This window comes from Prionailurus viverrinus, unplaced genomic scaffold, assembly GCF_022837055.1.
Source record: "Prionailurus viverrinus isolate Anna unplaced genomic scaffold, UM_Priviv_1.0 scaffold_49, whole genome shotgun sequence".
Lineage (NCBI taxonomy): Eukaryota > Metazoa > Chordata > Mammalia > Carnivora > Felidae > Prionailurus > Prionailurus viverrinus.
In genome coordinates this window covers 1560115-1571767 of record NW_025927612.1, presented here as the reverse complement: position 1 = coordinate 1571767, position 11653 = coordinate 1560115, and the positions used below count along the sequence as shown (strand labels likewise).

The 11653-nt window shown below is 45.8% G+C and overlaps 1 protein-coding gene across 1 annotated transcript in view; it reads right to left on the bottom strand.

Annotated features, from left to right (window-relative positions):
• Positions 1-10481: 10481 nt before the first annotated feature.
• LOC125159397 (EKC/KEOPS complex subunit LAGE3-like) overlaps positions 10482-11653 on the bottom strand; it is a 5070-nt gene continuing 3898 nt past the window's right edge. Inside the window, exons 4-6 of the mRNA XM_047847736.1 lie at positions 11500-11623; positions 11059-11187; positions 10482-10790 (exon numbers count right to left, since the gene is read on the bottom strand). Coding sequence (XP_047703692.1) covers positions 10652-10790; positions 11059-11187; positions 11500-11623 — 392 coding nt within the window. The 3' untranslated portion in view covers positions 10482-10651. The remainder of the gene's footprint in view (positions 10791-11058; positions 11188-11499; positions 11624-11653) is intronic.

Genomic DNA, 11653 nt, shown 5'->3' with positions numbered 1-11653 from the left:
AAATGGTACTGAGAAAACTACAGAATTGTTCCAAGAAAAGAGGCAAAAATAATGTCAGCTCTTCACAGCAAAATAATTCTTAGGTGGATGAAAGAGTTAGGTATAAAACATGAAACTATTTTTACTTTTAATGTATTACCTTTTTTGGAGAGAGAGAGAGAGAGTGTGTGTGTGTGTGTGTGTGTGTGTGGGAGAGAGAGAGAGAGAGCGAGCAAGCGAGAGAGAGAGAGAGAGAGTATGGGTGAGGGGCAGAGGTACAGAGAGAGAGAATCCCAAGCAAGCTCCATGCGCACTGCAGAGCCCACCCAACACGGGGCTCGATCCCATAAGGCGGGGATCGTGACCTGAGCCGAAAGCGAGAGTCAGACGCCCAAGTGACTGAGCCGCCCAGGTGCGCCGAAACTATTTTACAAATATTACACTGATAATATACTCTCAAGATGAAGTGAAACTTCTTAATCAAAAGGCATTGGAAGAGATCCCAAATGAAAAAGGATAGATGTATCGACATTAGAAAACCAGGACAACCTTTTGGGATGAGCACTGGGTGTTGTATGGGAACCAATTTGACAATAAATTTCATATATTGAAAAAAAATAAATGGTTAAGTGGTTAAAACTGACAGCAGTGAGCCCCATGCGGGGCCTGAACTCACCAACTGCCAGATCGTGACCTGAGCCAAAGTCGGACGCTCAACCGACTGAGCCACCCAGGTGCCCCTGAAAGCTTCTTTAAAAAAAAAAAAAAAAAAAAAAGCATACCAGGGGCACCTGGGTGGCTCAGTCGGTTGAGCGGCCGACTTCGCCTCAGGTCATGATCTCGCGGTCCGTGAGTTCGAGCCCCGCGTCGGGCTCTGTGCTGACCGCTCAGAGCCTGGAGCCTGTTTCAGATTCTGTGTCTCCCTCTCTCTCTGCCCCTCCCCTGTTCATGCTCTGTCTCTCTCTGTCTCAAAAATAAATAAACATTAAAAAAAAAAAATAAAGTGTTTGGTGTGGGGCACCTGGGTGGCTCAGTCGGTTAGGCGGCCGACTTCGGCTCAGGTCATGATCTTGCGGTCCGTGAGTTCAAGCCCCGCGTTGGGCTCTGTGCTGACAGCTGAGAGCCCGGAGTCTGTTTCAGATTCTGTGTCTCCCTCTCTCTCTCTGACCCTCCCCCGTTCATGCTCTGTCTCTCTCTGTCTCAAAAATAAATAAACGTTAAAAAAGTTAAAAAAATTTTTAAAAAAATAAAGTGTTTGGTGCATGTTGCCAAAGTGCACCCCCAGAAGCTCGCACCGGTTGTAGATAAAAGTGTCCATTTCCCTGCATCCCACCCCAGACAGGATATGTTCAGTCTTTTACACCTTCGTAAAACCAAATGCATAGCGACCAAAACCATATTGGTGTCTTCCAGTTTCCTTTTGAATGTGATGCAATTAGACATTTGGCCAGTGACATCTCTTCTGAGAACTGTCCGTGCGTATCCTTGCCCGTTTTCTATTCAGAACAGTCACACTTTTCACGCTGACTGGTAAGTGTCCTTTAATGTTCAGGGTATCAAATCTTTATCATGATTGGAAATACTTTTCCTCCCCATGGCTTCTTTTTAACTTGGCTTATGGTCCTTTTCTATGTATAAGCTAAAAACAATTATAAACTTTTTAATGTTTCTTTAGTTTTGAGAGAGAGACAGAGACAGACACAGAGACAGAGTGTGAGCAGAGGAAGGGCAGAGAGAGGGAGACGCAGAATCCGAAGCAGGCTCTAGGTTCGGAGGTGTCAGCACAGAGCCGTGCGCGGGGCTCGAATGCATGAACTACGTGATCATGACCTGAGCTGAAGTCGGATGCTCAACTGACTGAACCCCCCGGGCACCCCGAGAAGCCTGCCTCTTGCAGTGGGTCTCTGCGTGGCTCAGGGTGCAGACAGCGGAGGATTTGGGATATGTCAAATTAAATGCAAGCTGCACTCCTTCACAGTGAAGCCGACACATGCCTGATGCTTTGTAGTGAATCCACTTACTGAGGAGTTTGGAATTTAGTGTAGACCAGGGTGAGGGAGAGCACCTGGCTAGCTTAGTCAGTACAGCATGTGATTCGCGATCTCAAGCATTGAAGCCCCATGTTGAGTGTAGCGCTTACTTTGAGAAACTTAGTGTAGATGGTCCATTTTGTGAATCCTGTTTTGTGTGCCAGATTCTTCCCCCATTACATCAAAGATGGAATATTTTTGTTGCATTTTTGGTTATAAAATGTTGTGGGTTTTTTTGGATTTTGTTTAGAGTCTATGGAAGCAAAACGTGGTCAGTGGACAAGTCGAAGAATTACAGAAAGTTAGAAAATGACGAAAAAATACCCTCCCTAATGTCACCACCGGAGAGAACCACTGTGAACATTTCAGTGGTTTCCCTCAGGTTTCTTCTTAAATGACAATTGTATGTAGATGCATATTTAAAGCAGGGAAACAGTACTGGAATCATAATGTATTTACAATTTTGGATTTGTCTAAACTTTTCATCTTTCTCACAAGGATAGCGTATGCTTACTCTAAAAGACATACAGCCCTTACACAAATGCCTAAGTTAGGAGGCAAGGATTTCTATTGGTCTCAGTTCCTGCACTAGCCACCATGAACGGTGTGAGTGTATTCTTCCAGATTTTTCCTTAGGATATGTTAAGTTGCTTTTACATATTTTATTTGCATAAACAGGATTATACCATGTACCAAATCAGCTATATAAAATTCTTATTCAAGGGGCAACTGGGTGACTCAGTCAGTTAGGTGTCCAATTCTTGATTTCGGCTCAGATCATGATCTTATGGTTCGTGGGTTCAAGCCCCATGGCAGGTTCCGTGCTGACAAGGCGGAGACTGCTTGGGATTCTGTCTCTCCCTCTCTCTGCCGCTCCGCCCCTCACGCTTGCGCTCTCTCTATGAAAATAAATAAACTTAAAAACACACACACACACTAGGTCAACTGACATTAGAGGGGAAAGCAAGCAAACCTTTAAGGTGCAGACGATGCCAGTGCTATTTCTAGTATTCGAAGGCATAAAAAAGTAAAACTTCGACATTTTGGTTATAGAGGATTGATACCAATAGAGATAGTACCAAATAGGAAACTATGGATGATTCTTACCGGGGAACATGAATACAAATCTGCTAGGGGCACCAGGGCGGCTCAGTCGGTTAAGCGTTCGACTTTGGCTCAGGTCCTGATCTCATTGTTTGTGAGTTCAAGCCCCACGTCGGGCTCTGTGCTGGTAGTGTGGAGCCTGTTTGGGATTCCTCTGTCTCCCTCTCTCTGCCCTTCCCCTGCTCCCACTTTCTCCCTCTCTAAGAACACATTAGTTAAATTAACAAAGAAAAAAACCACCTGGTAAATGAAATAATGCCAAACAGAATGCAGTGGCTCATTTTAAAATTAAAATATGAGGTGGAAATGCAAAATGGTGCAGCTTCGATGGGAAATGGTGCGGAGGTTCCTCCAGAAATTAAAAACAGAACTGCCTTGGGGCTCCTGGGTGACTCAGTCAGTTAAGCCTCTGACTCTTGATTTTGGCTCTGGTCGTGACCTCACGGGTCGTGGGAGGGAGCCCCGGGTCGGGCTCTGCACTGTGCGGAGAGCCTGCTGAAGATTCTTTCTCTCCCTCTGCCCCTTGCTCTCTCTGTCTCTCTCTCACTCTCTCTCAAATAACAAAAAATAGAACTAGCTTACAATCAGGCAATTCCACTTCTGGGTATTTGCCTGAAGAAAATGAAAACAGTAATTCAAAAAGTTGTATGTACCCCTGTGTTCACCGCAGCATTATCTACGATAATAGCCAAGGCAGGGAAACGAGCTAAGTGTCCTCCAGTAGATGAAGTGACAGAGCAGATGCCACACACGCACACACACACATACTGTCACATGCACACACACTCGCATGCACGCACACACACACACACACACACACACACACAAATATTACTCAGCGATAAAAAAGAGCTCTGTTTGCATTTGTGGCAACATGGATGGATCTAGAGGATACTCTGCTAAGTGAAATAAGTCGCACAAAGACGAATACCATATGATTTCACTTTTATGTGGAATCTAAAAAACCAAACCAAACAAAACAGGAATGGACTCTTAGATACAGAGAGTAATCTGGTGGTTGACAGAAGGGAGGGTGTGGGGGGCATGGGCAAAGTAGGGGAGGGGGATTAAGGGGTACAAAACTTCCAGTTATAAAATAAATAAGACACAGGGACACAATGTGCAGCCTAAGGAATATAGTTAATAGTATTGTAACAACTTTGTATGGTGACAGGTGGTAGCTAGACTTACCGTCGCTATCACTTCCTAACGTATATAAACGTTGAATTAGTATTTGTACGTCTGAAACTAGTATGAGGTTATATGTCAACTACGCTTCAATAAAAAGAAATTAAAATTTGACTAAGGGGGATTTCTTGGAGGAATGTAAGGACGGTTCCCTATTAGAAAATCAGTGCAAATAGTACACCATATTAATCACTCCAAAGTGAAAAATCATATCACCGGTTTTCCACAGGTATAGACGTGTCTAACAAAATCAAATGTTCTTTTTGCTTTATTAAACACCTTGGTCTAGTCAGATGAAGGGAATTGTTCCCTTACATGACGTATCTCTAGCAACAACTCAAAATCCAAAAGAACACTAGAAGCATCCCCACTCCAGTCTGGCTCTAAGCAAAGATACCCTTTCTCACCACTACCATTTTACACTATTGTGTGAGTAGACAGTGACGTCAGACAGGTAAAAAAAGATGTAAGGATAAAGGCCTAAAAGACGGAGGTAAATTTCTCATCATCTGAAGATGCTGTAACTGCTTACCTGAAAAACACGAGGTGATCCACCTGAGAAACTATTAGAAATAAGAGAATTCAGTAAAGTGGCCCCCTATATAATGGATATGCAAAAACAAGAGCCTTCATAAGTAAGGCAATAACTAGTAAGGGGCAGCGAAACATCATTCACAATAAGAGTAAATGCTATGACATACTCAGGCATAAACTTAAAACGTGGCGGAGGAAAACTTTGGAAACCTATTAAGGGAGACGAAAAGAAGGCTGACACAAAATAATTTCAAAATGTTTTATTTAACCCAAGCATATCCAAAATACTATCATTTTAACATGTAGTCAGTAACAAAGCATTGAGCTATTGTGTGTTCTAATCATACTGTTTTCAGAATTCCGTGTGCGTTTTACACTTAACATCTCAGCAGAGTTCGTGTGCTTAGCAGCACGGGTGGTTCATGACCACCACGTCGCACAGTGCAGATGTGGGGCAGGGCGAGCGCTCGTACAATGCTGCTGGGCAAGCAGATTTGTATACCTATATGATGTCGACATCCTCTATCAAAATGTAAATGCTCATATTATTAGAGCCCAAAGTACACTCGTAGGAATTTCTCCCAGAGAGTTTATTGCAGGGCACCCAGGATTGTTAAGTCTCCATGTTTTTGGCAGTTGCAGGCAGAAAGGTTTATCGGTTGCATTTCATCCCACAGTATAGGAAGACTCACTGTATCACATTGCTGTTTTGATCAATGAAAGTGGTCGTTTGTCTCAGTTCATGTGTGTTGATTAACGAGACTGATTTATTTCATATTTTTATTAGTCATTGTGTTTCTCCCTCTGTGACTTGTCTTCTCATGTCTTGGTTCATTATGGTTTTCTATTTCCATAGGTTGGATGTTTAAAACTTATACAAGAAGCTTTTAAAAATTAAGGGGATATTGGGGCACCTGAGCGGTTCAGTCAGTCAAACGTCCGACTCTTGATGTCGGCTCAGGTCATGATGTCACAGTTCGAGAGATGGAGCCCTGCTTGGGGCTCCACACTCACAGCATGGAGCCTGCTTGGGATTCTCTCTCTCCCTCTGTCCCTGCCCTTCCCCCGCTCTCTCTGTCTCTGTCTCTGTCTCTGTCTCTCTCAAAATAAATAAACATTTACAAACATTAAGGGGATATTGATATTTTGTTATACAGATGGCAGATGTTTTCTTCAACTGTCCTGGGTTTCTTTCTTTTTTTTTTAACCACTTAACCATTTATTTTTTTTCAATATATGAAATTTATTGTCAAATTGGTTCCCATACAACACCCAGTGCTCATCCCAAAAGGTTGTCCTGGTTTTCTAATGTCGATACATCTATCCTTTTTCATTTGGGATCTCTTCCAATGCCTTTTGATTAAGAAGTTTCACTTCATCTTGAGAGTATATTATCAGTGTAATATTTGTAAAATAGTTTCGGCGCACCTGGGCGGCTCAGTCACTTGGGCGTCTGACTCTCGCTTTCGGCTCAGGTCACGATCCCCGCCTTATGGGATCGAGCCCCGTGTTGGGTGGGCTCTGCAGTGCGCATGGAGCTTGCTTGGGATTCTCTCTCTCTGTACCTCTGCCCCTCACCCATACTCTCTCTCTCTCTCTCTCTCTCTCGCTTGCTCGCTCTCTCTCTCTCTCTCCACACACACACACACACACACACACACACACTCTCTCTCTCTCTCCAAAAAAGGTAATACATTAAAAGTAAAAATAGTTTCATGTTTTATACCTAACTCTTTCATCCACCTAAGAATTATTTTGCTGTGAAGAGCTGACATTATTTTTGCCTCTTTTCTTGGAACAATTCTGTAGTTTTCTCAGTACCATTTATTAGATAATACTTGTCTGCTGATGTGTTCTTACCTACAATGAGGTATGTTTGTGAACTTGTTATTGTGTTTCATGAGTTATAAGCTGGATGTGGATTCATCTGTCAATACCCCTCTGTTTAACTTATGTTACTTTTAATGATTGGTAGGGTAATCCTCACTGATCACAGTTCATTTTCACAGATTTCGTGGCTCTTCTCACTTTAGTCTTCTTCCAGATGAGCAGTAGAAGCTTTTTTCCTCAATTAAAACATGTGTTCGGGGCGCCTGGGTGGCTCAGTCGGTCAAGGGTCCGGTTTCGGCTCAGGTCATGATGTCACCGTTCATGGGTTCAAGCCTCGCGACAGGCTCTGTGCTGACAGCTCAGAGCCTGGAGCCTGCTTCGGATTCTGTGTCTCCCTCTCTCTCTGCTCCTGCCACACTCACGCTCTGCCTCTCTCTTCCTCTCAAAGATAAAGAAGCGTTAAAAAAAGTTTAATGTTTTATTAGGTCTCTAATTGCCTTGAATATATAGGTTAATTTGAAAAGAATTGACTTCTTCGTAATGCTGAATCTTGTCCTCCAAAAAAGTTACATCTCTTCCTTTGTCCATGTTTTCATTTGTGTCCCTCAGCAGAGCTCTGCAGTTTGTTTCTCCACAGGCTCCTCTCCTTTCTTCCTCAGGCAATTTTACGTTCTTGTGCTCGTTGAGTGTGGGATAGTTTTCTATTGACACTTCCAGTTGGACCTTTTCTTCCTGGAATGGAAGTATATTAGTGATTTTTCCATTTCTGATTTTGATTAATTTATTGAATATTCCTTTTAGCTTTCATATTCAGTTGATTCTTATGAATTTTCTAGAAAAAACAATCATAGTTACAAATAATATACTTTTTGACCCTTCCTTAAAGTAAACATTTTTTTAATCATTTTTAAATCTTTGATTCATGTTTATTTATTTTTGAGAGAAAGAGAGAGAGGCAGAGTGTGAGCAGAGAAGAGAGAGGCAGAGAGAGAGGGAGACACAGAATCCGAAGCAGGCTCCAGGTTCTGAGCTGTCAGCACAGAGCCCGACATGGGGTTCGCACCCACAAGCCATGAGATCATGACCCAAGGCGAAATCGAACTCTTACCGACTGAGCCACTGGCTCCTCATTCTCAGGGAGAACAACAACAACAAAAACCCTTAGATGCTGCTACCTCAAACTAAGGTATTTTCTTTTTGTATCAAAAATAATTTCGGGGCGCCTGGTTGGCTCAGTTGGTTGTTGCTTAAAAAAGTTTTTTTAAAGTTGTATTTATTCATTTTGAGAGAGACAGAGAGTGTGAACAGGGTTGGGGCAGAGAGAGAGAGACAGACGGACAGAGAGACAGAGAGAATCTCAAGCAGGCTCTGCGCTGTCAGCAAAGAGACGGATGCAGGGCTTGCTCTCATGAACCGTGAGATCATGACCTGAGCTGAAATAAAGACTTGGTTGCTTTATTGACTGAGCCACCCAGGTGCTCCTTGTCCTGTCCTTTCCTTTCTGATACTGATACTTGCTACATCTATCTGCTGCTTTGGTATTGGCTAGGATTTTGACAAACTGTTAAATGACACTTGTGGTAGCGGGGATCCCTTTCTTACTCCTGATGTTAGCAGAATGCCCCTAGTGCTCGGCAGTACGTACAAGATTGCCCAGACTGCTTTAAAATGGGTGTCCTTATCAATTGAAAAAACTTTTCTCCTTGTGTACCAACTTGCGCTCAAGGCGTCGGTACGTCAGTGGTAATGCTAACCTGATAGACTGTGTCGGGACTGCCTTCTGGCGAAGCAGATCTTTGATTTGATTTCTTTGTTTACTGAGTGATCGGTGTGGTTTTCTATCTCCTCTTGAGTTAACATGATTATTTTTCATTCTTTCTTTACAAAATTGCCCATCATCTCTAAATTGTGTAACTGTCATAAAACCATACAGAGTATCTTTGTGAATTTTAACATTCTCCTCCATATATTTAAACCTGTTGTTACATATTCTTATCATTTGTTATGTCGTCTATTTGGTTTTCCTTTTCCTTTTTTCTGTACCTGTACTGTTGGTCTGTTTAAAGACTCAGATCTTGGTTCCATTGACCTATTCTAAATGGGGTTGGAATGCTTAGTGCTTTCTTGTTATTCGTTTTCTCCCCTTTCTTTGTTTTGTTTCTGTGTTGCTGCTGTGGTTTCCCTACTTTCTTGAGTTAAATACTTGGTTCATCGATTTGCAATATTTTCTTCTTTGAAGTTTATTTCTTTATTCTGAGAGGTCGAGAGTGCAGGAGGGGCAGGGAGAGAAGGAAAGAGAGAATCCCAAGCAGGCCCTGTACTGTCAGTGCAGAGCCCGAAGCGGGGCTCAAACTCACCAACCCCGTGAGGTCGTGACCTGAGCCGAAATCAAGAATCGGATTCTTAACCGACTGAACCACCCGGGCGCCCCTATTTGTAATGTTTTCTATGCATGAAATAATTTAAGGTGGCTGTGTGTCCAATGCACAGACTTTGACCAGCGCTTGGACCAGCATTCTGGATACAGCAGTAGAGGCGAAGCAGACGTTGATTCGGAGCTGCTTGGCTATGAAGAATGTGAGGTGGGTGTGGTGGCTGGGTGTGGCATCACTGGTGGCCACACTGACGGGCAGGTTCCCCGCCCAGGTACACGGATAGGAACAGACTGAGGAGGAGGGGCTGGTGCCCAGGCACCTGTGACAGCCCCAGGAGGAGGAATCCTGAGACAACACTTAGGCTGCTTCTGGCCATGGCTCCTGGTTTCTGTGAGCATGCGTTGGAAACACGTCTGTCAGTATTAGAGCAGAGGCAATCTGGGAAAGCATGCAACCTTCGTCATTGGCAGAAATAAAAGTGTATGGTGCTTTTCGAGGGATTTCCAACGTGGGGTAGTGAGGGCAAAAGAGATCGTGGGATGTACAGTCACCAAGGGTTGCTGGGGCTGGTGAAGCTCTCTGTGTAACTTACTTCTTGCTTCCCCAGAAGCAAAGAAGAACCATACAGAGAAGACAGAACTCAAAGTACAGGCAGGGGTGGGGGGAAGACAGCGGGAGCAGGGGAGTTGACACTCATTAGATCCCAGTTGCTTTTGCTTCATCTAGGAAGGGTTCAGGGTGATGACCATTAAAGTAAAATTGGGTACCTGCGTGTGTGTGTGTGTGTGTGTGTGTGTGTGTGTGTTTGCATAAACTTAGACATATATACTCATATGCATGTATTCATAGAAAGATGCCTAGAATAATATTCGCCAAGATGCTAATTGACCAACTGTGGTCATTGCTAGGATGTGAGATTTTTAACTCGAATGCTTTTAAACAAAAATCATATCAGTCTTCTAAACTGTGTTCCTTGGGGGTGCCCGGCAGACAGTCAGCTGAGTAAGCGACTCTCGATCTTGAGGGTGTGAGTTCGAGCCCCACAATGGATGTAAAGATTACTTAAAACTAAAATCTTTAAATAAATTAAAAATAAAGAAAAATGGTGTTCCTTGGGTGTCAACAAGAGTTTCAAGAGGTTTCTGTGATACTTGAGGAGTTTGGATAAAAAGTTCACATTAGATGAAAGCCATCAGGAGTAATGCGAAACGTGCAAACGATGGGCATATTCCCACATGTTGAGAGTCCTTGATACCGAAGGACAGGACGCACGTGGGTTCTGCCAGTTCCCAAACTGCCTTCTACCACCTTCCGAGACTTGCACGTCGACATCCCAGGAGCCGCCCCGCCCCCCCGCCTGAGGACAAAGGGAAGACTATCCGGGGGTGCCACAACTGAGAAGGAACCGGGAATAGCAAAGCGCAGTTTTATTTTCTGCAGTAGCAAACATTTAAATGGCAAACAAAACAAGGGGACCATGAGTGCCCAAGGGCTCGGGCCCTCGTTGCCCTCAGAAGACCAGGCAGGCGCCCAACCTCAGGTGGCGGCTAGCGCAGGAATCACTGCCCTAGGAAGGACGGACCGCCCAGACGGGGGACACGAGGCTAGACCTTAGCCCCCTTTCGCCAGCGCGGGCTTAGCGGGAACCGGGAACCGGAAGCGCTGCATGGTCCGAATCACCACGCAAAGCTGGTCAAGAAAGTTGATGATGGAAATTCGGAGGAGGAAAGGGTTTTCAGCTCTCCAGCGGCTGAGAGAGGAGAAAAGGCAATCAAGTTGGAGGTGGTGGCTCCTCCCCTTCCTCGCTCAGCTCCCCTCCCCGCCCAGGTACCCATCCCTTGCACCCTTCCCCGCGCCCAGGAGCGACCCCCCCTACCCGCAGGTGCAGGTGTTAGAGCCTGCGGGCCCTGGCCCGCACCTAGCCCTCGACGATCCAGCAGAGAGCGCCCCCCCCACCCCCCATGGAGACTGGACCCGCCACCTGCAGCCACCCCGACCCCGGCCCTTCCAGAACTAACATGGCCAGGACGCTGCCGAACACAGTGAGCTGCTGCTCCACAAGGCATCCATACGGTTCCCGATATGGGGCGAAAGACGCACAGGCGATCTCCGCCTCCAACTGGGACGGGAAAGGCACGCCGAGGGCGCTGGGTGCAGATTCGGTTAAGGTACCACCACTACTCACTCAGGGCCTGAGCCCCCTTCTCAGGCCACCCTGACGAGGCCACCCACTCCCGACCCTAATGGCTCGCGGCCACCCCGTTACCAGGCCCATGTCCGCCCACCGCCCCCGGGAACCCGTTTCCCCCCTGATCTCCTTCCTTCCTCCTCCCCCACCTCTCTCCAGCCACCCCGGGACCACCCTGCTTTCAGATCTTTGCCCCGCGCCCCGCAGGTCACCGCGGCTCCTCTCCCTTTCCGCCCCCTGCCCATGCCCGCTGTCCCCTCGGCTAGGATACAATATGTGTACTCGGGTTTCCGGCCTTCCGGCCGTGGAGAGGGCATCTCCGCCTGGCCCGGGGGCGTGAGGTGGTCGCGGGACACGCGGAGCCTCGCCGGCGACCGCGGCCTCCGCGGCCGCGCCTCCGAGGCCGTGACCGTGCCCGCGGCGGC